At 51.1% G+C, this 27,759-nt stretch overlaps 12 protein-coding genes across 12 annotated transcripts; 9 read left to right on the plus strand and 3 right to left on the minus strand.

The window, feature by feature from the left end:
* Nucleotides 1-151: 151 nt before the first annotated feature.
* On the plus strand, nucleotides 152-2,352 carry N7519_009866 (translation initiation factor eIF2 subunit gamma; the record flags this gene model as incomplete). The annotated part of the gene is made up of 11 exons (XM_057296639.1): nucleotides 152-419; nucleotides 521-542; nucleotides 598-712; nucleotides 762-824; nucleotides 905-915; nucleotides 1,004-1,020; nucleotides 1,079-1,092; nucleotides 1,169-1,201; nucleotides 1,276-1,393; nucleotides 1,458-2,262; nucleotides 2,322-2,352. The coding sequence occupies 11 exons, from the start codon at nucleotides 152-154 to the stop codon at nucleotides 2,350-2,352; spliced, it is 1,497 nt and encodes a 498-aa protein (XP_057144521.1).
* Nucleotides 2,353-3,462: 1,110 nt separating this feature from the next.
* Nucleotides 3,463-5,095, plus strand: N7519_009867 (zinc metalloprotease; the record flags this gene model as incomplete). Its single annotated transcript, XM_057296640.1, has 5 exons — nucleotides 3,463-3,477; nucleotides 3,567-3,749; nucleotides 3,811-4,557; nucleotides 4,613-4,805; nucleotides 4,863-5,095. 5 exons carry the CDS (start codon nucleotides 3,463-3,465, stop codon nucleotides 5,093-5,095), a joined length of 1,371 nt encoding a protein of 456 aa, XP_057144522.1.
* Nucleotides 5,096-5,403: 308 nt separating this feature from the next.
* Nucleotides 5,404-6,104, minus strand: N7519_009868 (uncharacterized protein; the record flags this gene model as incomplete). Its single annotated transcript, XM_057296641.1, has 2 exons — nucleotides 5,404-5,848; nucleotides 5,899-6,104. 2 exons carry the CDS (start codon nucleotides 6,102-6,104, stop codon nucleotides 5,404-5,406), a joined length of 651 nt encoding a protein of 216 aa, XP_057144523.1.
* A 361-nt stretch (nucleotides 6,105-6,465) lies between these two features.
* Nucleotides 6,466-6,988, plus strand: N7519_009869 (mitochondrial 54S ribosomal protein bL34m; the record flags this gene model as incomplete). Its single annotated transcript, XM_057296642.1, has 2 exons — nucleotides 6,466-6,542; nucleotides 6,613-6,988. The coding sequence occupies 2 exons, from the start codon at nucleotides 6,466-6,468 to the stop codon at nucleotides 6,986-6,988; spliced, it is 453 nt and encodes a 150-aa protein (XP_057144524.1).
* A 468-nt stretch (nucleotides 6,989-7,456) lies between these two features.
* On the minus strand, nucleotides 7,457-10,713 carry N7519_009870 (putative zinc metalloprotease; the record flags this gene model as incomplete). Its single annotated transcript, XM_057296643.1, has 3 exons — nucleotides 7,457-7,630; nucleotides 7,697-9,768; nucleotides 9,819-10,713. 3 exons carry the CDS (start codon nucleotides 10,711-10,713, stop codon nucleotides 7,457-7,459), a joined length of 3,141 nt encoding a protein of 1,046 aa, XP_057144525.1.
* Nucleotides 10,714-11,539: 826 nt separating this feature from the next.
* On the plus strand, nucleotides 11,540-14,177 carry N7519_009871 (uncharacterized protein; the record flags this gene model as incomplete). The annotated part of the gene is made up of 3 exons (XM_057296644.1): nucleotides 11,540-11,692; nucleotides 11,761-13,298; nucleotides 13,361-14,177. 3 exons carry the CDS (start codon nucleotides 11,540-11,542, stop codon nucleotides 14,175-14,177), a joined length of 2,508 nt encoding a protein of 835 aa, XP_057144526.1.
* Nucleotides 14,178-14,395: 218 nt separating this feature from the next.
* Nucleotides 14,396-15,931, plus strand: N7519_009872 (WD repeat WDR12/YTM1 family ribosome biogenesis protein; the record flags this gene model as incomplete). The annotated part of the gene is made up of 2 exons (XM_057296645.1): nucleotides 14,396-14,522; nucleotides 14,589-15,931. The coding sequence occupies 2 exons, from the start codon at nucleotides 14,396-14,398 to the stop codon at nucleotides 15,929-15,931; spliced, it is 1,470 nt and encodes a 489-aa protein (XP_057144527.1).
* Nucleotides 15,932-16,271: 340 nt separating this feature from the next.
* Nucleotides 16,272-16,863, minus strand: N7519_009873 (mitochondrial 37S ribosomal protein uS13m; the record flags this gene model as incomplete). The annotated part of the gene is made up of 4 exons (XM_057296646.1): nucleotides 16,272-16,330; nucleotides 16,421-16,687; nucleotides 16,754-16,798; nucleotides 16,861-16,863. The coding sequence occupies 4 exons, from the start codon at nucleotides 16,861-16,863 to the stop codon at nucleotides 16,286-16,288; spliced, it is 360 nt and encodes a 119-aa protein (XP_057144528.1). The 3' UTR covers nucleotides 16,272-16,285.
* Nucleotides 16,864-17,107: 244 nt separating this feature from the next.
* On the plus strand, nucleotides 17,108-18,359 carry N7519_009874 (uncharacterized protein; the record flags this gene model as incomplete). The annotated part of the gene is made up of 8 exons (XM_057296647.1): nucleotides 17,108-17,218; nucleotides 17,280-17,357; nucleotides 17,426-17,442; nucleotides 17,507-17,610; nucleotides 17,661-17,741; nucleotides 17,795-17,858; nucleotides 17,914-18,083; nucleotides 18,187-18,359. 8 exons carry the CDS (start codon nucleotides 17,108-17,110, stop codon nucleotides 18,357-18,359), a joined length of 798 nt encoding a protein of 265 aa, XP_057144529.1.
* An 801-nt stretch (nucleotides 18,360-19,160) lies between these two features.
* Nucleotides 19,161-21,212, plus strand: N7519_009875 (DEAD/DEAH box helicase; the record flags this gene model as incomplete). Its single annotated transcript, XM_057296648.1, has 1 exon — nucleotides 19,161-21,212. One exon carries the CDS (start codon nucleotides 19,161-19,163, stop codon nucleotides 21,210-21,212), a length of 2,052 nt encoding a protein of 683 aa, XP_057144530.1.
* Nucleotides 21,213-22,824: 1,612 nt separating this feature from the next.
* On the plus strand, nucleotides 22,825-25,243 carry N7519_009876 (uncharacterized protein; the record flags this gene model as incomplete). Its single annotated transcript, XM_057296649.1, is given in 5 exon segments — nucleotides 22,825-23,257; nucleotides 23,328-23,867; nucleotides 23,925-23,978; nucleotides 24,041-25,023; nucleotides 25,037-25,243. The coding sequence occupies 5 exon segments, from the start codon at nucleotides 22,825-22,827 to the stop codon at nucleotides 25,241-25,243; spliced, it is 2,217 nt and encodes a 738-aa protein (XP_057144531.1).
* Nucleotides 25,244-26,056: 813 nt separating this feature from the next.
* On the plus strand, nucleotides 26,057-27,231 carry N7519_009877 (INSIG family protein; the record flags this gene model as incomplete). The annotated part of the gene is made up of 2 exons (XM_057296650.1): nucleotides 26,057-26,779; nucleotides 26,863-27,231. The coding sequence occupies 2 exons, from the start codon at nucleotides 26,057-26,059 to the stop codon at nucleotides 27,229-27,231; spliced, it is 1,092 nt and encodes a 363-aa protein (XP_057144532.1).
* Nucleotides 27,232-27,759: the final 528 nt, after the last annotated feature.

Genomic DNA, 27,759 nt, shown 5'->3' on the forward strand with positions numbered 1-27,759 from the left:
ACAATCCCCCACCTACATTCTTTCATTATCATATCGCGGGAAGCAATTTTCACCCGACCTTCCACCATCCCACAAGCTTCGTCTAACCACTTGCGTTTTCATTCAACGCTGCTGTTAATCGCGAGTTGATTTTCTACTCTATTTCGCAATTATGGCATCAAACGGCGACTTCTCTGACGAGGGATCCCAGCCCGGCTCACCTTTACTCGATGCCCACAATGCCCGCGGAGAGGTCGAGGACCAGGAGCCCCTTGAGCAGGAAGAGAAACCTCTCAAGTCTGCCATGAAGAAGTCTGAGCCTGCTCCTCAACCGAAGCGTCCAGAACTCCCCGAGCAGCCCAACCCGGAAACGCTCGATCTCTCAAAATTGACGCCTCTTTCGCCTGAGATTATTGCCCGGCAAGCTACTCAGAACATCGGTATGTGACCGTTAGATTTTGAAAGCTTCTGCGTTCAGAAACACCCTCCATTCATTGGATTCAATTTTGCTATATAACAAATTTACTGACGTGATTATCAGGCACGATCGGACATGTCGCTCAGTTAGACACCTTCCCTCGCCTTTTTCTTCCTACATGCATACTAATACAATCTTAGCGGCAAATCCACCGTTGTCAAGGCCATCTCGGAGGTTCAAACCGTCCGCTTCAAGAATGAGCTTGAGCGCAACATTACCATTAAGCTTGGTTACGCCAATGCGAAAAATCTACAAGTGTGACAGCCCCGAATGCCCTCGGCCCACATGTTACAAGAGTTTCAAGAGTGAGAAGGAGATCGATCCGCCATGTGAGCGTGAAGGATGTACAGGCCGTTACCGGTTGCTGGTAAGTACACCTGCTCCTTCCCCTCTGAAGTCCAACTCAGAGCCTTTCCTCAAGTGGACCTAATCTAACCTCTGATACAGCGCCACCTCAGGTACCACCAATCCCCAATCTACCTCCAACCTGGAGTTCCATCCTTTATTTATTGGGTATAAGCTAACCTTTAATCTAAAAACAAAAAGTTTCGTTGACTGCCCTGGTATGTTTGCTAGATCCTCTCTGTCCAAGGTTGGAACACTGCTAATCTTCAATCATAGGTCACGATATTCTGGTTAGTACTTATCCTCTTGCGTATCTTGGGAGACTCAGCTTTCTCTTTGGGTTCGATGCTAATCAGCTTTGCACAGATGAGCACCATGCTTTCAGGAGCCGCGGTCATGGTAGGTTTCATTCTCCACCACTGCAGCAATTAGGATTTCAAGGGATTGATGATAAGCTAACATCATTTTTCTAGGATGCCGCTCTCCTCTTGATTGCCGGAAACGAAACCTGCCCCCAACCCCAGACCTCGGAGCACTTGGCCGCCATTGAAATTATGAAACTCAACCACATCGTCATTCTCCAAAATAAGGGTAAAACCATAGTTCTTGCCAAACTGTCGATGGAACGAAGCGCTGACGTTTGGAAATAAAACAGTTGACCTCATGCGAAGCGATAATGCCCTCGAGCATTACCAGTCTATCCTCAAGTTCATCCGTGGTACCGTTGCCGATGGATCGCCGGTCATCCCTATTTCCGCACAGCTGAAGTACAACATTGACGCTGTCAATGAGGCCCTTGTCCAGACCATCCCTATTCCCCTTCGCAACTTCGAGGCTACGCCTCACATGATGATCATTCGTTCCTTCGATGTCAACAAGCCCGGTGCCGAGATCGATGAGCTCAAGGGTGGTGTTGCCGGTGGTTCCATCCTTACCGGTGTTGTAAAGCTGAACGATGAGATCGAGATCCGCCCCGGTCTCGTCACCAAGGATGAGCAGGGCAAGATCCAGTGCCGTCCCATTTTCTCTCGCATTGTGTCTCTCTTCGCTGAGCACAATGACCTCAAGTTTGCCGTTCCCGGTGGTTTGATCGGTGTCGGTACCCGCGTCGACCCCACGCTTTGCCGTGCCGATCGTCTTGTCGGTTTCGTTCTCGGTCACCGTGGCCGTCTTCCCGCGATCTACACTGAGATTGAGGTCAACTACTTCCTGCTCCGCCGTCTTCTGGGTGTCAAGACCGCCGATGGCAAGCAAGCCAAGGTTGCCAAGCTTGCTAAGAACGAAGTCCTGATGGTTAACATCGGTTCCACCGCTACTGGTGCCAAGGTCCTCGGTGTCAAGGCCGATGCCGCTAAGCTCAGCTTGACCAGCCCCGCCTGTACGGAAGTTGGCGAGAAGATTGCCATCAGTCGCCGAATCGAGAAGCACTGGCGTCTGATTGGATGGGCCAACATTGTTGCGTAAGTCTACGGGTTTGGTATTACTTCTAATGACAAATGCTGACTGTTTCGATTCTCAGTGGTAACACCCTCGAGCCCGTGCAGCAGTAAAGCAATCCTTTCAACGATTTCCCAGTTCGAAATGGGGAGCTTGGGGAATGAGGTCTGTCATGTCGGGGAATTTGATTTGCACATAACACTTGCTACCTATATCCCCGGACAACGACCTCACCCCGACCCTCGGACACGAGTCTTGCGATCTATGATTGCAAAAAAGTTTTATGGTCATAACGAATCAGAGAATTAAAGACGTGATTTAACTGATTCACCGGCTGAATAGAGAAGATGGAGGAGGCATGCAACGCTGTATTGTCGCCACCTTGATCGGTTTACCTGCTTCATGCATGTCAGCGACCACTTTATCTGGTCTGCGACTGCGTGCTACGGTTTGATCTGAGGGACGGACGACGAACGAGGTGCAGGTGAAGTCGGCGAATAAGATATGTGCTTTTTATTTCCATCGTACGAGGGAGTTGTTTTCAAGAGGTTTCCTGTTCATTGCTCGGTTTTTTGTCTGCATCATCGGATCTTATGTAGATAGGCCTATAGGTACAGGTCTGGGGTTTAAAATGCAGGGAAGTTAGGACCTGCACAGTTTTAAGAGCTTCTGCATGTTTAGTCTATTTACAGATGGGCTTTTCGTCTGATGAGAATACAAAAACATTTGCAAATGAGGTCGATGCTCCCACTAGATCGTCCGCATGTCGGATGTATATATTCCGCGACTATGACTACCACCACTTGATATTTCCTCACAACATGATGACCATGCACGCTAAGCCACCAGGTATTGTAACATACAGGGAAACTCAGGCTATACTAACATTCAAATATAGATGACAATCTACAATATTCGACTATTGTACTGATCGACCGTTGTAGCAGCCCTGCCCAGGTGCATCAGCACAAGTTATTTATTTTTAATGTTGGCAGACTAGAATTTAATTAACTCATATTAATCCCTTCATCTCGCACCTCAGATATTCGGTTTAAAATGAACAAGACCCTAGTCAATATAGGCCCAATTCCTGAGATGAACGTTGCGTTAGGCCCCCCGGGGCCACATGCAGGAGATCTGACTAAGGCGGCCGATAATAACAAAGTAGCATCTTCTGCCTTGAACAACGCCCTCTTTCTTCGCCTAGTTGCGCGTTTTCAATCATGTATATCCTCGAGGTAAGTTGTTTTGATTGAGATATCATCATGTTTCCAAGGTGAATGTGCTTTCTATCGTGGACATGTCGCTAATGACTGTCTTCCTGCAGCAATTGGCGCGCTTGCTCGATCGCCCGTTCTTCCCATGGAAGAACGTGCTTGTGGGCTTTTCACTGGGCCAGTTCGTCCTTGAAGGTTTCCTCTCACTTCGGCAGTACAAGTTTTTGCAACGGACGAAGCCTCCCAAGGTTCTCGAAGGGGAGGTTACCCAGAAGGTCTTTGACCAGAGTCAGGTATGAACCCGATCACAGAGCATTATGCCGTATACAGAGGCTCATTGGAATATCATCACAGGCATACGGTCGCGCAAAGGCCAAGTTCAGTTTCGTTTCCGGTCTTTACGGTCAAATTCAAAACCTTGCATTCATTTACGGCGATGTTCTCCCTAAGCTCTGGGGCCTCAGCGGTCTGCTGCTGGCTCGGTACCTTCCTGGTCGGTTCCAAGGCGAAATATGTCAAACATTGGTATTCTTCTTCGGTTTCAACATTTTAAGCACTATCCTCTCGCTGCCCGTCTCCTATTACAACACGTTTGTGCTCGAGGAGAAGTTCGGTTTCAACAAGCAGACGGTTAAGCTCTGGATTACGGATATGCTCAAGGGTCAGATGCTTGGAATTGTTCTGGGAACTCCCATTATCAGTGCCATTCTCAAAATCGTCCAGAAGTTCGACAGCTCTTTCTACTACTACCTCTGGCTCTTCGGTGTCTTCCTCCAGGTCTTCGCCATTACTATCTACCCTATTGCCATTCTACCTCTGTTCAACAAGCTCTCGCCTCTTCAGCCCGGTGAACTCAAGACCGGCGTCGAGAACCTGGCCAAGAGACTCAACTTCCCTCTCTCCGAGCTGCACGTTATTGACGGCAGCAAGCGCAGTGCCCACAGCAATGCCTACTTCTACGGCCTGCCATGGAAGAAGCACATTGTCATCTACGATACTCTGATTGAGAAGACCGAGCCTGAGGAGGTTGTTGCTGTGCTGGGCCATGAGCTTGGCCACTGGAGCCTCAGCCACACCACCAAGCTGTTCGGCATTGCCCAGGTACGAATTTGCTCAGTTGCTCTTTTGGCGAATTGTCACTAACTATGCAATCCAGGCCCACATGTTCTACATCTTCGCTCTCTTCTCCGTCTTTGTCAACAACAAGTCACTGTACCAGTCCTTCGGATTCATCAACGAACAGCCTATCATGATTGGTTTCTTGCTCTTCTCCGATGCCCTGGCTCCCATGGATGCTGTCGTGAAGCTTCTCATGAACATCCTCAGCCGGAAGTTCGAATTTGAGGCCGGTATGTTCCGTTTAACCTGTCACATATATCCTCGGTTTTACTAACAATACTCCCCAGATGCATTTGCCCAGAACCTTGGTTACTCCGACAAGCTTGCGTCCTCCCTCCTGAAGCTCCAGATCCAGAACCTGAGCACTATGGACGCCGATCCGATTTATGCTAGCTACCACTACTCCCACCCCATCCTCACCGAGCGTCTTGCCGCGCTTGGCTGGAAGGGTGGCAAGGTCACCAGCAGCAAGGAGGAAGACAGTGAGAAGCCTGTCAAGGCCGCGGACCGCGAGCTATAAACGGGGTGCGTGTTATTGGTGACTTTAATATGATATGGACGTGATTTTTTTTTGTGCCAGTGATATCTTGGAATATCAATCTCGAGAAGCAAAAACGAGGCTTGGAAATGTTCCATTATGTATTGATTGGATTGTAGCAATCCGTCTAAACTCTAAATAACAAATTTTGTCCAGACATGAAATGCGAGTACTTTTTTGTACGTCCAGAACCTAACCCAGCCCAGAGGAATAGAGCAATAGAACGAATGAAAGACAAGAGACTCCGACCCAATGCAGCAACGCCCACAACCAAATATATACCCACATACTCAATCGGATTCCTCAGCTTTCGCCTGGGCCTTACTCTTCTTCTCCGCCAACCGTCTCTCCTTCTTCTTCCGCTTGCGCTCCTCCTTATCAATACCAGCCTCCTGATCCGCGAAAGCCTCAGCCTCAGCGCCAAACTCAGCGTCATTCATGACAAGATCATTGCTATCGTCCAGCTGGTCCTGGTTGTTGGTTTGCGGAATACCCGCAGCAACATCCAAATACTCTTCTCCGGGGTTCTGCTTCGCGACAGTCAGATCGCGACCGAGGAGTTCGCCGGCTAGACCCGCTTGCACGCGCTTCAGGTTGTGGAGGATCAAATTCGGCGCTGCGGCGGTCGTCCGTGAGACGGGGCCATGCTCGCTGATGCTGGCGTTGGGTTGCAAGGATGGGTCTGTCGCGGCGCGGTCCAGGTAGGCAGCGAGAAATTCTTGCGCGGCGGACTGGCTGATGGTCTGTGTGCTTTGCACTGTGACTGGGGGGGAGGGCCTGGGGACCTTGGGTTGCCATTTTGGTGGAATTGGTATTCTTCGCCGGGTTTGGTGGGCGGTTTTTGAGGTTGAAGGGCGGTGGTGGTGCCGATTATGGAGTGGTTTGGCCCGGTGGTGGGATTGATAGGGCCGGGAGTAGAGATTCTCTCGAGTTCAGGGTCACTTTGCGAGCAGGATGGAGAGTTGCACGGGCGACGTTGGACATTTCGCATCTCGAGATCAAAAAAGTTCGGTGACGCTAGTCCCGATCGGGTAGGTCTTCTTAACGGGATGCGCTGCAAGTATAGTTTGATATTTATTGACAGATAAACGAACGTAGTTATATAGTAGTTATAGAATTATAAGTAGATCGTACACCAAACATCGACCAATTGCATATTCTATATATATCCTAAGTAATTAACTGTACATCCTTGTAGACATACACCTCTAGGCGGGTCCGTGCCAGCGGCTCCGCGCTTAATTTTCTGTCCTCCGACGCCGCGTCTTGTCCACCAGGCCTGACTCGATCTCCAACTCCGAAAGCTCCCACCCCACCCTCAATCGCCCTCGAACAAAGCCAGGGTCCTGAAAATGTTTTGCCTCCGCGCCAGGGTCGTGCCCTCAGCCTTCCGGGCCACCACATCGGCAATGCGAACCCCGATGAACAGGTACGCAAAGCAGCCAATCTTTCCAACCTCTATACCAGACAGCTAACACTTCTACTCCACCTTGCAACAGATTCGCCCAAATCCCGCAACAACCAAGCACACCCTCTACGATGCTCTCATCCCGATCCTTCTCCTCCCTCCTCTCCACGCCAACCCGCTTCCAGCCCTCGCGAACACTCGGCAGCCACCTCTCCTCGCCAACCACAACCGCAACCGCAACCGCAACCGCCTTCTCACCCTTGTCATCACTCCTCTCCCAGAAGGCACCCTCGCAGACCCGCTCATTCTCCGCAAGTTCCTCCCTAGGCGTGCGCCGTGTGACGTTCCGTCCGTCACGACGGGTCCAAAAGCGCCGCCATGGATACCTGGCGCGCAAGAAGGACAGAAATGGACGTAAGACTCTTATCCGGAGGACTCTTAAGGGCCGGAAGGAGTTGAGTTGGTGATTTATTCGCTTGTGTGTCTGACCTTTCAATCGTTTCGGGGTTGTTGTGGAAGAGGACGGGATTTATACCACAGAGGACTAGAGCGTCCTGGATTGTTTGGAATCTATAACGGCTCACGGCGATGGCCGGAAGGCAGTAGAGGGCCAATTACCGATACATCCATTCTTGGAACTATTGAAGTCTTCAAGATTGGGTCCGGGTTCAGGCAGGACAGTTGCTGGCGGGTCTTGTCTGGCGTGTACCATATTTACCTCTCCCGAGGATGTGTGTGACTACATTTCATATAGTGCGAACTTTCAGATTTCTTTGTTTCAGTCGAGATCCCGGCGTTTACTGGGTTGCAGCTTGTTTGCAGCAAGTAAAAAGAGTAGATTCATCACTGTCTACGTTGCGTAGAGTCTCTTGACACCACAATTCCGTCTATGTGATCTACCTAGCTACCCGTGTATAGATCGTTCATCAAACATATCACTCGCGTTCGTCTTCGCTACCCTCCGATCCAGTCTCGGAGTCCTCGTCATCATCGTCATCGTCCTCATCTTCTTCCTCGTCGCCAACCTTCAGGCCATAGTCGTCCTCGAATTCCTTAAGAGGCTGAACTGTGGGAGTGAAGCCGGAAGTTTCGAAGCCCTGCTTGATGGTCTGTTCGCAATAAAAGTTAGCAATCCATACATATATCTGTCAATTGAATACCGGGGAACAACTCACCTCTTCCAACACAGTCGCGCAGGTGACAACCAGGTTTGCAGTCTTCGGATCAAACAACGGCAAGATAATCTCACGCAGAGCACCCTTGATTTGATCGGTGGTGATGGCGCGCACATGCTTGAGCATCTTCTCCTTATAATCGCTGGGCAAGTTGCGCACGACCTGGCGGATGAAACTGCCCTGGGCAGCATTGGCGGCTGTCATCTGCTCATTGGCGTAGTTGACCACGATGCTGCTGATAGCACCCTCTAACATCAAAGGATCGAAAGGCGTAGCACCGGACAGATAGTTCTCAACAATCTGCTTGCTAGACTCGAACGCCTTGTGGGCGTTCGGAGACCGGTACACGTCGAAGTTGACGAAGCCAGTGTCGATGTTGTAACTGAAATTGGTGCCGTATGCCAGACCAGTGCCGCGGACAGCAACCCAGAGGGGACCCTCGACGGCGTTCATGTACGAAATCGCGACCAGCAGGGCGGGCAGGTCCGGGGAATCGTACGAGTCCAGACCACGGGCGGTAGCGTAGGCGAAAGACGAGTCGACAGTCGGCATGGGGACAATGTAAGACTTGCCGCCAATGTTCTTGCCGGCCTCGCTCAGCCGGGACCGCCGGTCAGTGATAGGAAGCAACTCAGTGCTGGTGCCGAGGGTCTCAGCGAAGGGTTTCCAGGCAGAGACTGGGTTCTGGAGTTTCTCGAGATCGGCAATGACAATGACGCGCACGTTGTCGGGCCGGAAGAGCGAGCTGCGGATCTCCTCCATGCGGCTTACGATTTCCTCGGGCTTCTCGGCGAGCAGACGCTTGACGCGCTTGAGGTAGCGAGCCTTCACCAAAGTAGAACGAGCACGGGTGATCGACTCCTCCGCGTAGTGAACCATCACATGTGCAGCAGCAAGCATGTCGTCACCACTGCGCTTGGAGTCGGGCACGTCGGCCAAGAGACGGGAGTTGATAGCCCGGAGTCTCTCCACGTCGAAGACGGACTTCCAGCATAGCTCCTGCAGCCAGGCGACGGCGTTCGCATACTTCTCCAGCTCGACCTGGAAGGAGATACGGAGCATCTCTGAGTTTCCAAGACCGCGAGCGGTCTCCATCGAGTATCCGACGGTGTCTCTCTCTAATTCCACCACGACCTGCTCAAAGTCAATTACCTTGCCATCACGCTGCACCGGAATGTTGAAAAACGCCTCGGTATAGATGGACAGCAATGGACGCAACTGAACGGGCACAGCATCAGCTGAGATGAGAACTGAAAGCTGGACAAAGCTACTAGGGATGTGCTCGAAGTGGATGAAAAGGGACTGGTCAGACTTGTCGGCATCAACAATGGGTTGGATCTTGTTGTTGGGGCGTCCAGCCTTCAGGGCAGCACCCGAACGAGCCGTAGTGGTCTCCATGAAGTGGATTGACTCGGTTCCGGGGATAGTGAACTCTTCCAGCAATTCCTGTGGAATTTCCTTGTCGTTCTCTGCCATGGCTTTTTCGAGTTTGTCGGCAAGCTCCTTCAGGCCCTTCTCGCCGAGGCGCTCCTTCTGCGCAGCGGCCCGGTCCTCCTCGTCCTTTTTCAGTGTGGCAGACATCTTCTGGGATGGGATACCCAAGATAGTGACATGGGCCGCATCCGAGATCCATTTCTTGATGAAAGAGCGCCACTGGTCCTCGGACCAGGTCTCAAGGACATCATATTCCCTCAGAGTTGCAACATCCATCAAAGTCGAGCCATCACGCTTTCCGAACAGGAAGTCAGAGATAACGTACTCTGCGAATGAAGAGGCAGAAGACTCAGTCGAGAACTTCCAGGTTCGGCGCTGCCGGGCGATGCACTCTTTCAAGTATTTCAGATCTAATTCCTTGGCCATCGCATCTTGGAGGATCTCAAAGAATCTCTTCTCAACGCTCTCCAGCTTCTCTGTTTCCACGCTGGTCAATGTGAAACGAACCTCCATGCTAGGGTGATCCTCAGTTGCGTAGTAAACGGCACTGGCGAGCTGTTCTTTCTCAACAATGATGTTCTCTAGCAGGGCTGCAGATGAACCGGCCAGGTACAGAAGGGACACATTAAGAGCCCCGGCTATAATACTGTCAGTATCTTATTTCAAACTTTCACGCTTGGGATCTTACATAGGACGGGGTCAGTGCAGTCAGGTCCCATGAATCGAATTTCAATTTCACCAAATGATTCATCCTCTTTGGGGAACTCAACCTTCTGAATAACGGACTTCTCCAAGTAGGGAGCCTGCTTGGAATCCACCCAAGGTCTCTTGAATGGTGCATCCGGGCTAGGGATGACATCCAAGATAGTGTCTTCGAACTTATCCAAGATCTCCAGCATGTTGTCCTGGTCGACTTCTCCAGTGAGGATCAGGCACAGGTTCTTGGGCTGATACATCTCACGGTGGAACTCGCGAATTCGTTCCGCAGGTAGGACACGAAGCTGTTCCATCATACCTCCTGTCTCATAACGGAAGCCCACGCCAGGCGGGTAGGTCAACCGCCGGGCTGCCAGGTCGATCAGCTCAGCGGCATTGTTCTGCACACCCTGCATCTCGGAGTACACGACACCGGCATCATTTCCAGAGCCATCGACGTGGTGAACTTCAGTGTAGCAGCCTTCGTCAGTGAGAGTAGGAGCAATCACATGCTCCAGGTAGACTGGCAGGATACGAGCGAAGCCTTCCCAGCCCGCGGTATCCAGCGTGTAGGCAGTGTGATCAGTTGCCGTCCAGGCATTGGTGCTGGAGTACACACGGGTAGCCAGCTTATCCAGGAAGCCCTTGTAGCGGTAATTGCGGGAACCCATGAAGCACAAGTGCTCCAGAGTATGAGGAGCACCTGAATCATCGTGGATCTCGGTGGCAAGCACAAAGTAACCGTTCACTTTGGGACCCGGCTGGTCGATGACGACCACTCTCATGCCGGTGCGCTGTGATTCATACTGAGTGAACTCGCTCGGCGAGTAATCAGGCTTGAACTGCTGGAGCAGTTTGAAGTGACTCTTCTGCACCGAGGGGGACATATTGATCAATGGGACAGACCCAGTGAAGATATTTCGCCGTAGGTTTGACAGCCTGGTGGTATTCGTTAGCAATTTGTGTCCACTAATTGAGAATTTGATACAGTCTTGAGCACATAAACACATTCACAATCAGGAATAGTCTGATAACAAGTACAACAATCACAACTCGGACAAGAGAAGAATATTTACTCCGAGCTTAGGTCAAATAGAATGCGAACAAAGGCCACAACAAGCAAATCCTTTCCAATCATGCCCTGAAAGGACATATCCAGCAGACCTGCGACATATCGCCAAGGATAAGTGGCATAGGTGGGGTGGCGAGCAGAAATTTGGGGGTAGAAGGTTGATACACTTAATACACCCCTAGGCAATAAGACCTAAGAACGCGATTCATATAGACTTACCGAAAACACGTACTTCGACTCAGGGGGATTATCCGAGACACGGTGAGTCTGAAATGTCTAATGTCTTCAAAAGTGTGTTGGTCCCGGAGTTTTCCAAGTTTGGGGGAGACCTCTCCGGTTTTTCCTTACAAAGCGGGCAATTGAAAGGATCTATAGAACAAAGAAAGAAATATTAGGTCTCAAATTATTTGCAACCAGTCACATTCAAAGAATATATATATATAGTCTCATTAAAATTCTAGTAAAACTTAAGAGCTCGAGAGCTCAAGCGTACAGCACATACACCACGTGGGGGGGGCGGTGACGCCCAAACCTTACGAGTCACGGGTTGTTGACAGCTCAACTCTCCTTTACGTGTCTATCTCCGAAGGTCCGAAGCTCTTGTTCCCTGTTAGACAATCCATTCCGGGAAAAAGTTGAGGATGACAGGAAATTCCGAGGAGTTGTGCCAGGCGGTGCTAGGCTTCGTCACCGAGGGCACGTATCCCGAGGAGAGTGTAGTTGCTGGTAAGTTCCCGGCAGCTGCTCTCGCCAGGGAACTTGAGCTTATATCGAAGGCACGTGAGCAGGTAGAGGTACGGAATCTCCAATGTCCATCTACACACGTCGGTGATTACTGACTAGCTCTGCTTTACTTGATTAGAATGAGATTAGCTCCTTGAGTCGCGAGAACACCTTCGATGCCGACGACTGGATTATCCAAGCGAAACAACTCCACGCCGACATAGAACGCTCAAGGTTGACTGCGCGAGAAATAGTCGCGCAGCATGAGCATACCGAACCCCTACAGGCGAAGGTTGAAGATGCGAGGGCAAAAGTCGCCTTGGTTGAGACGGAGATTGCCTTCAATCAGGCCGTAGCGGGTACCCTAGAGGAGGTGCACCGTTTGTGCCAGCAGCTTGAAACAGGGCGAGCTGCACTCAGAAGTGGCCAGATCACCACTGCCATTGAGCAATTGGAGTCTGCCGACGCAGCTGTTGGAAAGGATGCCTTCTTTACCAATACGAACGTGATGGGTATACTCTCTGACGAGGTGTCATTGCTGCGATCTGAGATTGTTGAGGCTCTTCGTTCACGCTGGGCGGATCAATTGAAAGTTGACCGAAAACAAGGCGAATTCCATGTCTCCAGCGCAGACGCAGACGCAGATTCTCTTCAGAGCACTATTACGTCGCTGTCCCGACTGGATATACTCACATCTGCCATTGAGAAACTACAAAAGGATCTCTTGTCTGCGATCGTAAATCCGATCTTGCTGCCTCGCCCCGATGGAACCAGCCATGGTGTGGTGGTGACGGAGACCAGCATCCGCATTGCGCCCGAGGCCTCAAAGACAACCGCATTAGAGACCTTGGATCGCCTTTCCAGCGTTTTGGGTTACTTGCGACAAAATTTACCGTTAGTGGTGTCCGCAACCTTCTCCGAATCGTTCATTGTGACTATTTCCTCGAAGGCGGTCTCCGAGTGGCTATCCTCTGCTATTCCTACCGATCTAGGTGGCCTCGCCGAGTTTGAGAACATCCTGAACCATGTTTCACATTTTGCCAAGCGGATAGAGTCTTGGGGTTGGACTGGCCAAGAAGAACTCGTCTCATGGGTCAACCAAGCTCCACGCCTGTGGTTGACTCGGCGTAGGGTCGACTCGCTCGATAGCGTTCGCAAAGTCCTCGCTGCCAGCCAGGGAACAACGAAGCGCGTCGAACGAATTGAAAAGGAAAAGGTTTCTCAGGCTGAGGGTGCTCTACTGGAGAACGCCGGCAATGAGGACTGGGACGCGGACTGGGACGACGATAATGAAGATGAGCCCAAGAAAGAAGAAGAAGCAACAAAGCCCGATGGAGAAGAGGAAGACGTAAGTGCGTGGGGCCTAGATGACGAGGACATCGAGGAGACTCCCGATCAGGCCAAGCCAGAGGCAGTTGCTTCTACGGAAGAGGATGACGCTGATGATGCCTGGGGCTGGGGGGATGAGGATGAAGATGACCATAAAGTCGATGATGAGCCTTCGCAGCCCCAGAACACAGCAGCGGTAAACCTAACCGACAAGAAGAATACGGCTGGATTTGTATCACCGAAAGAGGTCACTCTGAAGGAAGTCTTCACAATCACAGATATCCCCGAGTCTGTCCTTGCGGTCGTTCAGCAGCAAATCTCCGATTCAAAGGATATTTTGCAGCCTGCGTAAGTCATGTCTTTTTTCAACCTGAAAGTCTTTTCTTGCCATCAAACTAACCAGAGCTCAGCCATGCCCGTTCCCGCGTCGCTTCTTCTGGCGCTGGTCTCCTTGCACTGCCGACGCTGATCTTGGCCATGTTCAAAGCTACATCATCCACATTCTACTCGCTGAAGCTTACTTCAGGGCAGATGTACCTTTATAATGATAGTCTGTACCTTGCTGATGAAATCAGAAAACTGGTCGAGGAACATCAACTCTCCAGACTTCAGCCCGATGTTGAAGCGTTGGAGAAATTTGGCAAACTTGCGTATAGCAAAGAGATGCAGACGCAGCGCACTATCGTCACAGATCTGCTTGACGGAGCCCAGGGATTTGGACAATGCTCAGAGCAGCCATTCCAAGCAGACTGCGAGAATTCTGTTAGCGCGACTGTCGACCGAATTCGCGATGTTTACAAGGAATGGCAACCCATACTGTCTCATTCCGCGCTGCTTCAATCAGTCGGATCTCTCTTGTCTACTGTGATCAACAAGGTGGTCATCGACATCGAAGATCTAGGTGATATTTCGGAGGATCAGTCACGGCAACTAGTCTCCTTCTGTAACCAAATCTCAAAATTGGAGGACCTCTTCATGCCTGAGACAGGGGGTGACGCCGAGGCATTGCCAGTCACAGCCATCTACGTTCCGAGCTGGCTCCGTTTCCAATATATGATCAATATTCTGGAGAGCTCCCTCGCCGATATCAAATACCTTTGGATCGAAGGAGAGTTGGGCTTGGAGTTCTCTGCTGAGGAAGTGATTGACCTGATCGAAGCCTTGTTTGCAGAGTCTGATTACCGGCGACGTGCTATTTCGGAGATCCGAAGGGCGCCCAGAGGATAAAACCCATTCACACAATAGAAATACAGTTTATTCACCACGTATAACTTAAAGCTGCAGGTATATTGCAATCAATTATGTAGACCAAGTGGAGACACCTCCGCGCTCTGCGCAGGTGTGCCGCACGGGTCACCGTATTTTTTTCCTCACCCGCCGAAAATGCGACAGCCACTAGAAAAGATTCCATCTACAACAACGGCAGCAATTTGAAGTATTTCACAATGAGTGAAGATTTGGTTACTGCTGGTGCAGCAGAGGCTGCACAGAGACAAGTCCGAGTGCAGCTCATCAGCCAGGAGGAGGATATTGCTCTGCCTGAAAGCACCGGCCCAATTCTTGTTCCTACTGGTGAGACTCATTGTCGATCAAAAATCATAAATGATGATATCAAGTACTGACTTTTCCTTCGAAAAGGACTTCGAAGATATGCGCTATCGACATTGGTGAACAACCTTCTCTCAAGCGAAAAGCCCATTCCATTTGAGTTTTTGATCAATGGAACTTTTTTGCGGACCTCGATTGATGAATATTTGGTCGACAATGGTATCTCCTCTGAGACCACACTCGAGATTGAATATGTTCGAGCTTTGATCCCGCCCCTGCATATCGCCTCATTCCAGCACGATGACTGGGTTAGCGCGACAGACGTCCTTTCCACAACTTCACCTGCTGCATCCTGGGCCTCAGGTGCCACCTTCACCAAGGGCCAGGAAAGAATCCTATCAGGAAGTTATGATGGTCTTCTTCGCATCTGGAATATGTCGTCTGAGACTATTGCGACCTCTCCTGCCGCCGCAGATGGTGGCCACACCGCCTCTATCAGAGCCGCTAAGTTCGTTTCCCCGAACCAGATCGCATCGGCAGGTCTCGATCGCACGGTCCGATTGTGGAAGTATACCGAGGACGAAGGTGGTTTCACTGGAAAAATTTCTCCTCAGCTAGAGCTGTATGGTCACAAGGCTGGAATTGAGTCACTAGCGGTTCATGCCAAGTCCAACCGTCTGTTGACTGGTTCTGCAGACAACAACGTTGGATTCTGGTCAACCAAGAAGGCTGATGCCCCAGCAGCACCTGAGAACTTGCTTCCTTCCAGCAATGCTCGGAACACAAAGCGCCGCAAGCTGAACACTTCCGTCAGCACACCTCAGCGTGGTCCTCTGGCTCTTCTGTCAGCTCACACGGCGCCTGTCTCTGCTGCTATCTTCGACGCGAAAGATGCTACTGTCGGTTACTCGGCTTCATGGGATCACTCTCTGCGGACCTGGGATTTGGTCACTGGTTCTCTGGTTGATACTCGCACCACATCACACTCACTGCTCTCGCTCGAGCACCTCCCAGAACTCAGCCTCTTGGCTGCCGGTACTGCCGCCCGTCATATCACTCTGATTGATCCCCGTGCATCTGCCACGACGGTGGCTGCTATGACTCTCCGAGGCCACACCAACGCTGTTGTGAGCTTGGCCCGTGACCCCCACAGCACATATGGTCTCATCAGCGGTAGTCACGACGGCACGTGCAGAATTTGGGACATCCGGTCCACCAAGACCGACAAGGAAGGTGTTGTTGGTGAGAGCGTTTACTCGATTACCCGGAAGAGCCTCGAGGAGGAGGGTAAGTCGGATAGCAAGCGGGTTGGCGGTGAAGGTGTCAAGGTGTTCAGCGTGTGCTGGGACAAGACGGTGGGCATTGTCAGCGCGGGTGAGGATAAGCGGATCCAAATCAACCGCGGCGAAGGCGTGCTGTCTTCGAAAGCATGAGTGCACATATGGGCCTGGCGTTTAACACTTGGTTGAGGGCAAAAGTTTAGACTTACACATATTTTTTTTCTCCTTACTTTCCGTCTTCGCGTATATCTTTAGCTCGGAATTGGATATATACCAAACTGCAAACTAATAGTCACTTCAACTTTGCCGTAGATATATTTGGTTTTGAAGCTTCCATTCAACCCAGGTTTATGTCTAGCCTATAATACATCCACAGAGGGGTTCCATTCACATACAAACTGGCAAAGACCGAGTGCCAGGAATCAATACAACGCCAAATCCATGCCTCTCACGCAAAATAGTGAGACAATCCCATAAAAGTAACAATCGGACACGAAACCACTAGGTTTATAGTCTCCGCTCCATGCGGTTCAACTTGACAGGAGTTTTGATCTATTCAGATTTCGTTAGCCACAAATTCGCTTAATGTCTCTGAGATACAGCGCAAGCTGAGATATCGCAAATGGGGAAAGGGAAACCCACTTGAGTGCGTGTCCGCTGTCCCCTCACAGGCAAGCCCAGCGCATGACGTCGGCCGCGGTAAGTTCCGGTCTCTTTCATGCGCTTGATATCGTTCAGAACTTCTCTGCGCAGATCGTTCTCGATTTTCATCTCAGACAGCACAGCTGTAAGGTCGAGAACCTGCTTGTTGGCCAGCTCGCCGACGCGGCAGGTCGGGTGGATGTTGAAGCGGGACATGAGGCGAGCGGAGCTGTTGTTGCCAATTCCGAAGAAGGTCTGGAGGGACTTCTGTGTACTCAATGCATGTTAGTTGGGATATCGAGGTTGCGGGCGCAATCGTGAGGGTCGGCTTGCCTTGAGCAGGTTCCGCTCGGGGAAGTTGACACCAAGGATGAAAACCTAAGAGTTATTAGCGGAATTCCTTGGGACAATATATTCCATCTCGGCAGTGGCTGTCATACCATCTTGAACTGTGTTGGCTGGCTGGTGTCCTGACAATTGTATGGGCCGTCACTTGTTCCTCTCGCTGAACCCCGGGAGAAATCCTCCGTCAACGTTAACGTTTTTCCGTATTTTGATGCCTGAACTTTCCGGCAGCAACACATCTGTTCTCCGCACGCCATTGCAAGCTGGCCTTCTCCCCCCCCCCTCAATTGCTTCATATTCCCCTTTCACTGTATCCTACTAGAGCAGTGGCAATTAGCAAACATGTATTTCAAGAATCTATTCTTGTCCCTTTTCTTGGTCTTCGCCGTCGGCTTTGCGCTGGTTCAGGCCGAAGAGTCCAAGGGACCTCGCGGCCCTAAGATTACCTCCAAGGTGATTGACATTGATGTTCTGGCCTAGTTTATATGCAAGCAGTTCTGATTTTTGGTGACAGGTCTACTTCGATATTCAACATGGAGATGAGTCCCTTGGTCGCATTGTGATGGGCTTGTACGGCAAGACCGTCCCTGAGGTTCGTAGAACTATATCCATTTGGAATTAGCAATTGAGACTCATTGCTGACATTGTTACTTTGGATAGACCGCTGAGAACTTCCGGTATGATGAACTTGCTATGTCAAGGCCTCGAATGTCTATCCTGCATATGCTAACCCACTTCTAGCGCTCTGGCTACTGGCGAGAAGGGCTTTGGTTACCAGGACTCTACCTTCCACCGTGTTATCAAGGATTTCATGATTCAGGGTGGTGACTTCACCAAGGGCGATGGTTTGTGAGCTTCCGAGCAGGTTAGATTGCATGATACTAAGTATGTATAGGCACCGGCGGAAAGTCGATCTACGGCAACAAGTTCAAGGATGAGAACTTCAAGCTGCGTCACACCAAGAAGGGCCTGCTGAGTAGGCATCTCCACTCCTTTGATTCAATCTCACAGGGATCTGACGATTCTTAGGCATGGCCAACGCTGGCAAGGATACCAACGGCTCTCAGTTCTTCATCACCACCGCTATCACCTCGTTCGTATCCCCTGCAATGATTTCGTTGGTACGATAACTGACTTGAACCACACAGTTGGCTTGATGGCCGCCACGTCGTCTTCGGAGAGGTGCTCGAGGGCTACGAGGTTGTCGACAAGATCCAGAACGTTCCCAAGGGACCCGGCGACAAGCCCAAGCTGGCGGTTAAGATAGTGAAGAGCGGTGAGCTCGAGCTTGAGCCCGAGACCGAGACCGAGGACAAAGGTAGCAGCGATGAGCTCTAGACAGGTGACTGTCTGCGCGATGTTTCCTCTGCTACTGGTCGGAAGTGGCTGATGATGTTGGATATCTTAAGAACTCAACCAAGAGCCGGGTGTCACCGACAATGCTCCCGATGCCCCCGAGGCCGCCGTGCCATCTTACTCCCTGCAGCCGGCCATGATTTTCTTCGTTCTGGTCGCCGTTGTGGGTATCTGGATTGCCCGTCGGCGAGGCCAGCAGCAACAGCAACAGCAAGAGAAAGAACAATATGTTGCATAAGAGAGGATGTTAGATCAATTATACGTTACTTTGGCCTCGGCCCACCCCTAAACCCTGGATTTCAATGCCCGGTGACTCTCATCATCATAAATTGATAGATCATCTATGGATGTTTCCTTGTGGTCACGTAGGTGGTGATATACTTCCAAGGTTTGGTCCAGTCAAATCACTCGACTCCTGTCTTAGTCAGACATGGATCTCCAGACCGCCCGCGAGCAGCAACTGAAATTTCTTCAGTGGCGGTAAGTACCTGGTTGGTACTTCTGGTAAGCAGACACTCACACTATAAAAGTAGGTTCCCTTAATGTACCTCCAATAGCCACACAGCGCCCCAACTCTCCAACTTTTGTTGCCTCCTTCCCACAGACTTCATCCGCCCCGTTCTCTTTCTCTTGATTCAACCCCCCTCCATCATCCCTTTTTCTCACTACTCACTCTCACTCTCTCTTCTCTCTAGAGTTCTTAGATTCGGGAGATTTGCATTTTCCATCTACTCTGTGGTTTTCCTGAGCTTTCTTGTTTGCCACTCGATCTTTTTTTTTTTTCTTATCGAGTTGAAACAGAAAAGCGATTTGATCTTTTCACCGTCTCTCTCTTTCTCTCTCTCTTCTCTTAAAGGTACACTTTACGTGGATTTCTTATTCTTTGCAAGTATCTTTTGCAGATCACTTGTGCTTTATCTACCAACGAATCTTTCCCGGTGAAGCAGAAAAAAACTGTACGCAGTATCCTTCACCTGCTTTTCATCAACGCGGGACACCTTTTAACTCTTGCGCTGCAACAGACATTTCCACCGCAAAAATGGCCGACGGTTTGCAAATGGGAAACCTTTCCCTCAACGAGTCCCAGCACGCCCCCCAGGGTAACGCCCCTGTTGGCCGTGCCGCCTACATTCCTCCCCACCTTCGTCAGCGTGGTCCCGGCCCTGCCCCCAGTGCTAACGCTGGTGCTCCTTCTGGCTTCGGTGGTCCTCGGTACAGTACACGAAATACTGAACATCGTGAAGCGGCGACTGATTTTGTGTCTTCTAGTGACGGTGGCAACTGGGCCAACGCTAACGCTCCCAACTTCAGCCCCCGTGGCCCCGCGAACGGTATGACCAGCTGGACTCCCGATGGAAAACTCCGACCCTTCAATCCCAATGCTTACGGAAACCCAGGCTCTTATGGTGGTGGTGGTAGCAGCGGCGGCTACAGCGGTGGTGGTCAGCAAGCCCGTGGATCAGGCGATGGCCAGTGGCGCGACGGCAAGCACGTTCCCGGTCCCGCCAATGCTCGCTTGGAGCGCGAACTGTTCGGAGTGCCCAACGACCCCTCTAAGCAGCAGACTGGAATCAACTTCTCCAACTACGATGATATTCCCGTTGAGGCCTCCGGAAATGATGTCCCGGAGCCTGTCACCCAGTTCACCAACCCTCCTCTGGACGACCACTTGATTGCCAACATCAAGCTTGCCAGCTATGTCATTCCTACTCCCGTCCAGAAGTACTCGGTCCCCATCGTTATGAACGGCCGTGATCTTATGGCTTGTGCCCAGACCGGTTCCGGAAAAACTGGTGGTTTCCTTTTCCCTATCCTCTCTCAGGCTTTCCAGAACGGTCCCTCTGCCGCCCCTGTCCAGGGCGGCGGTGGTCAGTTCAGCTACGGCCGCCAGCGCAAGGCTTACCCTACCTCCCTCATTCTTGCTCCCACTCGTGAGCTGGTCTCTCAGATCTTCGAGGAGGCCCGCAAATTCGCTTACCGCTCGTGGGTTCGCCCCTGCGTCGTGTACGGTGGTGCAGACATCGGCTCCCAGCTTCGTCAGATCGAGCGTGGTTGCGACCTCCTCGTTGCCACCCCCGGTCGACTGGTTGATCTGATTGAGCGTGGCCGTATCTCCCTGGCTAACATCAAGTACCTCGTTCTTGACGAGGCTGATCGCATGCTGGACATGGGTTTCGAGCCCCAGATTCGCCGCATTGTCGAGGGTGAGGACATGCCCGTTGTTGACAATCGCCAAACACTCATGTTCTCGGCCACCTTCCCCCGCGATATCCAAATGCTTGCTCGTGATTTCCTCAAAGACTACATCTTCTTGTCCGTTGGTCGCGTCGGAAGTACTTCGGAGAACATCACCCAAAAGGTTGAGTATGTCGAGGATGCCGACAAGCGCTCCGTTCTGCTGGATATTCTCCACACCCACGGCAGCACTGGTCTGACGCTCATTTTCGTTGAGACCAAGCGCATGGCCGACTCGCTCTCCGACTTCCTCATTAACCAGCGTTTCCCTGCGACCGCCATTCACGGTGACCGTACCCAGCGCGAGCGTGAGCGTGCTCTCGAGCTCTTCCGTAATGGTCGCTGCCCTATTCTGGTTGCTACTGCCGTTGCTGCCCGTGGTCTCGATATCCCTAACGTGACCCACGTTATCAACTACGATCTCCCCACTGACATTGACGACTACGTTCACCGCATTGGTCGTACTGGTCGTGCCGGTAACACTGGTATCGCCACTGCTTTCTTCAACCGTGGCAACCGTGGTGTTGTTCGTGACTTGCTCGAGCTTCTGAAGGAAGCCCACCAGGAGGTTCCCGCTTTCCTGGAGAGCATTGCCCGTGAAGGTAGCGGATTCAGCGGTCGTGGCCGTGGTGGTGGTGGCCGTGGCCGTGGTGCTGCGGCTACTCGTGACGTGCGTCGTATCCCCGGCGGCATGGGCGGTGGCTTTGGCGGTCCCGGCGGCTACGCTGGCTCTGGAGGTGCTGCCCCCTCTTATGGTGGCGGCTATGGTGCTCCTGCTCCCTCCTACGGTGGTGGTTACGGCGGCGGTGGCTACGGTAACCCCTCCGGCTCCTCCGGCCCATCTTCCTGGTGGTAAATCAGTCGTGGTCTTTTGACGATGCCCTCGGGTCTGATTGGCTCCCTTGCTTTATTTTCTTTTGTCTCTCATTGACGGATACGATCAGATTGAGTCCCTGAGTTCTTTTCTACCTGTGCTATCTCTCAGGGACGGCTTTGTCATGACTGCACGACTTTCCTATGCTTGTTTTTAGATTCATACTTTCCCCGTTTGCGTATGCTTTAATCTGGTTTTTCCTTTGTTGTTCGTCTCATGTCTCTCTTCGCTGATTCTATCCATGGCCTTTAATATTGCCTTGTATAGATACGAGGCATTCGCGCAGTCCGATCTCCTTCTCTTGCTCCTGGGAGACGCCACTATCTCCGGGCAACCCGTGATCGACACTGCATGAACATCATAGAATGCGTTGTCTTTTCTTTTCTTTGTTTTTTTCCTGTGTCCGCTCTCGTCAGATACCCCTTATGTTCGAGCATCCTCATTGGGGATACGTTCGAGTGACGCGCGTGCGCCGAGCGGAGATTGATGACTTTTCATCATCTCGAAAAGTTCTCTTTTTCTCTTCGCATTGATCTTCTCGGTGTTGTTATGGCTGCATTCATCATGTGCAGCATAGACTTTTTACAGCGTCGGTATCTCATGGCGGACATTTGTTTCTGTTGCTGCCCTCGTGCGTTCTGCAGTCGATTTCGATTTTCGAAAACAATAACGTGCGCTTTCTTTCTCCGGGCTTTTTTTTTTCGGATACTGGTTATCTCGCCGCTGCATCACGCGGCGCGGCTGGTGTGTTTCGAAACCAAAAATGGGTATTCTTTGCATTCTGTATGGCGTTGGCTTGACCTGCAACTGCATGTCTTCTGCTTTCGGGTCCGTGGAGGCTGATTGTCTCCGAATAGGAGCATCTCGCTTCATTTCCTTATCTGTTCTGGTCATTTTTCTCGGACCTCGGGGGATAGGACGCTGTCGCCGCCGGAAGAATGGATATACTTATGAATTCTCGGGTTCGGATTGGGAGGGACAAAGCGAACCAACGGCCCTAGGATGGCCACGAGAAGGAAAGTTCTCTTATCCAATGCAATTTCGAAAAAGTGTTTCCAATTATTATGGTCTAGGTGAAGTAGGTCCTTGTAGGATGTAGATGTAAGATATAGGATTAATACGTACATATGTACCTAGGTAGATGTAAAATGTACAAACACCATACAACATAGATAGTAAACTAAATGAGGTTCCTAACTACTTATTAGATGAATGTCTTATAAAATATATTAATCCAAGTCAAAAGTACCAAAGTACTTGTTATTCCTTTGCTCTATAAATAATCCAAAATGCGTGGCAATAGTCGCATATTAAACGCGTGAGGTCTCTGATACGGGTAGATATCACACCAGCTATACCTTCATGGGCCACTCGGCTCTGCTTTCTTCCTCTTTTTCCGGCTTTTGAACTTCATTTTTCCCTTTTCCCTTTTTGCGCTTGGCACTCCTTTTCACTTTTATCCTTTCTATTTTCGTTTCTTTTCTCTTATACTATTTCTGCCTCTTTTATCGGCTCCTAGGGGGGCACTCCACATTATAACCTGCGATTCTCCTAGAATCTGATCGCGAACCTATCGGTTTCAATAACCCCCAACATGGCCGATTTCGAAAACAGCATGATGGACGAGTCCTTCGCGGCGTCCGAAGCTGCGGACGATCAGTCTCACGGCATGACCGCTAGCGCGACGGTCGGTACAAGACGGCAAGCGAACGGCACAATTGGCTCTGTGTACTCCGGCAACAAGATTCGGCACCTGAAGAAAGATGATGGCATACCCCTATGGCGCAAAGATATCCAGTACCAATTCCTGAAGCTGGTCTTTGAGGACAAAACGCCCGTTTTTACGCGGTATCCCGACGGACAGAAGGGATTGGACTTCGCCGATGTCTACATCAATGCAATGGCCCGGAGCAGCAAGACCAGCAAGATTCTGAAGGATAAGTTACAGAACGACAAACCTGCGGCTATCAATATGGCTATGGTCTGTCTGCTGGTCAATTTCGGTCGCATGAACACTACCTTAAACTGTACGCTTGCAGCTATGCCAACCATAATTTACCCTCTCCGTGCTAATTGCTATTGTCTTGTTTTCTCTAGTCTTCCCCGAAATGCGTGCTCAACTCCGAACCTACCACTCGATTCCCTCACTACAAGCGCATCAGGACTCCAACGCCTACAAGCAGCTGCAGGATGCTCCTCGTCTCAAGTCCATCCTCAAGGGCGCCTCGGAGGATGTAGACCAACCGAATACTTTGGAGAAGATTAAGCGACAAAATATACCTCGAACCAACCCAGTGAACTTGATATTTGTCCTGGCGCAGTATGCCCCCAAAGTGTCAGAAACACATTTCTTTCCTCCGCGAGACTTCTTCGACCTGGTCATGAGATCTACACTTAGCAGCCAAAGTCGCGCTAGGGCGTTCCTTTGGCTGATGTGGTGGTACCTAGAAAGCGATTTCAGTCGTGAGGCTGCTCTGAACAATCCATTTGGTCCGGGTGTGGAAGGCGAGGGGTCCGAGGGTCTTCCTCTGAAAGTACCTCCCTTTGACATCCTGACAGAGGAACAAGCCAGTGAGGAGAATTTAGATACACCTGAGGAACAGGAGTACGGGGAGTCTAAAAGACTAGAGCGCAAGCGTATGTGTTTAGTTCTGACTGCTGTTGAAAATGGGACTTGACTGACATTTGGCGCAGGCATCCTGGAAGAAGAGGAACCACTACCGCGCATTCCCAAGCGCCCCAAAAAAGGTGAGCTCGACATTTTGAACAGTTGTCATTATACGTTTTCAGAACGCTAACATTCCCCGCAGAATACGGCTTTGACGAAGAATCATTCGCAGGAGATTACTCTGGTATGGGAGGTCGTGGCTCTGCTATGTCCACCCCTCTCCATCCTTCTGCTAAACGCAGCTTGGATGACGAGGACGATGATATGACCCCTGGCCACTCTCGTCCGCGCCCTAAACAGGCCAAGCGGGAGTCATCACTTAATCGAGCTGCGGGCCAACAGCGACTCATCTTGAAAACGAGGATGGAACATACACCTGATGCTTCCCCCGCTCCTCCGGGTCCCAATCATCCAGTCCTTAATCGCTTTATTACAGAGCCCTCGCTTTCTTCAGCACCTACTATGCGTCGGATGCGGCCACTTACACAGCACCAGATAGCCGTGGAGCAAAATCGTCGGCAGAGGATTGACTATCTGCTGGCCAAACGTAAATCAAACGCATACCGCGTTCTCCGTGCTAAACGGGAGAGTGAGATTCCTTTCGCGCGCTACGGTCGCTTGCTTCAGGGCCTGCCCGAGGGCTACGATACAGATGACGAAGAAACATCATGGGGCAAGGGTGGCCTCTTCCCAAACCCGGAAGAAGAGGATGACTTTGGAGAATGTGCAAGCGTCTTTCTCTCTGTAGTGCGAAAGGCTGCCCGCCGGCTCGACCGCTGGGATTATACAGAAGCCAATGGCCCCAAGAAGGATCGCAAGAGGGAGCGCGAGGAGCGATACCAGGCCAAAGCAGCCCTGGAAGCTGATGTACGGAACTCCAACAACCGATCTCGTCCACGTCCTCGCCCTAGTGCTGCTGCCAAGCGCAAGTCTACGGGTGTTACAGGCACCCCTGGCACTACCAAGAAAGCCGCGGCGTCACAGGCTAAGGGCACACACGCCCATCCTGATGGGTTGGGAGCTGGGCCATCAGCTGTGGGTACCCCAAGCTGGGACCCGGAGCACGGACCCGAGGACTACATAGAGGGGGAGCTGGACGATCTTGACCGCGAACTCCTTGGCGAGGTTTCTGGTGAAGAAGATGATGGACGTGCCCCCCCGAGCCGATGAGGAAGGGGACTTCTCTGACGATCAGGACGACGAAGAAGATGTGGACGGTGATGAAAATTCCTCAGCCTATGAAGGCGCCAATGGTTACGCACGACATGAAGCCTCGTCCCCTGCCCCGAGGGGTCCAGCTGGCCCACGCGGGGAAGGTTATGGAGACGACGCGATGGAAGACTAATAGGGTTGGCGTTTTTTTTGCTTCGAAATCTTGTGTATCACGATCTACTGTTTCGTTTGTCTTTTTTTTTCCCCCTCCTGTTCTCTAGGCGTATTATTCCCTTCTGTAATGGTTGTGTTTCAAGTCAAATTCCACCCAAGGCCTTGATATAAGTGGCCAGTACTACCTTGACCTCCGATGAGCACTGCATGTGATAAACCCCCCCCTCTTTCTCCTCTCTTCATCTGCCCACTTCCATAGCTGCAAATTGTTTCTTCACACAGACAATCTCAAATATCGCATACCCGTTCAACCACACAAGCTCGATCATACGAGTTACGGGAAGTCCGGTGTCAGTGGATACAGATGCTGTAGAGTTCGGTGTAGCCAACAGTACGAAGCGGATTCCTAAGACAAATTTGTTGAGACAATCTGTACTTTTCCCTCTTTTCCCCAACCCGAATTAACTTGGTTTTGACCTGAGACAGATAGACAGATACCAGGATAGGCCTTGTTGCCCAATTGCTCCGAGGAAGTTTATATTTCCGGTAAGCGTCATATCCCGCTAAGCTGCCCCATTCTCCATTCTTGATTTCTCTCCTTTCCCCATATTTGCACATTTCACCTGACACATTCTCAGACGCGCACAAAGCATCCTGTACAATATATTACAGCTCTACCTACAGAATTGAAGTCACCCAAATCGTGTTGGGCAAACAAAATACACAGTTTGTCTTTCGTCGCAAAGACTCTCTGTCCCCTCCCAGAGCACCCAACAGAAACGAGGAGCCTTGAAATAAACACACGAGACAAACCAGAACCCGTTTACCCATCATGACCGAACAGCCTCGCATCCTGCGTCCGCGTCCGAGACGACCATTCGATCTGACGCCTGCTTCCACGGAGTCATCCGGACCTCCGACGCCGGCAGAGTCAACAGGCACTGAGTACCTGAACCCGAATGCAGACGCCGCGAACTCAGCGAATGTGAGCCGCACGGGATCAGTGATGAACCTGACCTCCTCGACACTGTACGGGATCTACTCGCCGACGGCATTTGACGGGTTCCGTGACGAATCCAGTCCCTGGGGTACGGAAGCCAACAGTCCGGCGGCAGAGTTCCCGCCCGAACCATTACAGCGCGCAGCAGAGAAATCGGCCATCGAGCCGCGGCGGATGGCGCTGCGGAGGACCCGATCGCGCTTGAGCCATGGACTGTTCCGGGGCGTGATCTTGCCGCAGGCATTGAGCAGCGTGCTGCTCTTTGGCTTTGGTCTTGCTTACGGTGTGATTACGGTTCATCTTCATGATAACCATTGGATTACACCCGTCAAGCTGGAGAATATTCATTACTACGATTCATGGCAGTACCTGGGCTTCTGGGGGTTGGCTGGTATTGCTCTGGGTAATCTGCTTCCTTGGCTGGATAGCTGCCGTGAGGGCGACTCTGATTCGAAGCTTGCGGGTACCAATGAGGAGGACAGTGAGGACCGCACCCCGTCTTGGGTTACTGTTGCGCGCAGTGTTGGAGCGTTTGTCGGAATTGCATTTGCTATGGTAAGTGGACAGCTGTTGTTTTCTACGCTTCCCGTTCTTCTCTATCTCTATGGACAATGCTGACATCTCGATTCTTCGTCCAGCGGAGACTCCCTTGGGAATCTACCACGCAAGCATCGTTGACCCTCGCGCTCGCGAACCCCGTTCTCTGGTACCTGATTGACCGCACCACAACTGGCTTCGTCCTCTCGACCACCGTTGGATTGGCCGGCATGGGAGTGGTTCTTGGCCTCAAGCCAGAGCTTGTGCCCATATCGACTGGCCCGTCAGTCGGCACCACTCTTCTGAATGGAACAGGACTGGAGAATGTGCTGGGTGCAGGTATCACCCAGGAGAGCATTGCGGTCGGCACTTGGATTGCGAGTGTCATTTTCTGCGCGTGCGTGTGCTTTGGAAATGTTGGCCGTCAGCTTGCCATCGGAGCTGGCGTCAGAGATGTCATGAAGCCATGAGGGTCGAAAAGCGCCTGAGTTTTCCTGGTTCAGGATGAAGGACTCGAGTTTCGCTGGGGAGCGGCCTTATATCAGGGCAGGGAACGTTTAATGTACATCTGAAATAATTTATGGCTCTGATAAAGAATCGTAATAGAAATCGGCTCCGCTGACTTCCCACTACGCCAGAAACTGTACTCTGTAGGAGATTAAAGAACCCACAGGCCTACAATATTTACGAAAGGCGAAGTTTTCAAGAAAAAGTTGAATGATATTCATTACTAAATTGATCGGTATGTAGAATCAATCATTGCAATCCCTACTACATGACCAGAGGTCAGCAGGCACTGCACCCAAGATCGACACCTTTGCCAGTTGGCACTTGGTCTCCATTCTCTATACGATTTCCGTACTTCATCAGACAAGTCTTCGTAGGAACGCTTTTTGAGTAGAATGTGAGTTTTGCGTTGTTCATGAAGAAAAAAAAAAGGAGAAATGACGCCTCTGAGAAATCTCTTATGTATCCCAAGATCACGTGCCACGCTAAGA

This window comes from Penicillium mononematosum (genome assembly GCF_028829835.1).
Source record: "Penicillium mononematosum strain IBT 11891 chromosome Unknown utg000005l:1.0-9366267.0:1.0-9372171.0, whole genome shotgun sequence".
NCBI lineage: Eukaryota > Fungi > Ascomycota > Eurotiomycetes > Eurotiales > Aspergillaceae > Penicillium > Penicillium mononematosum.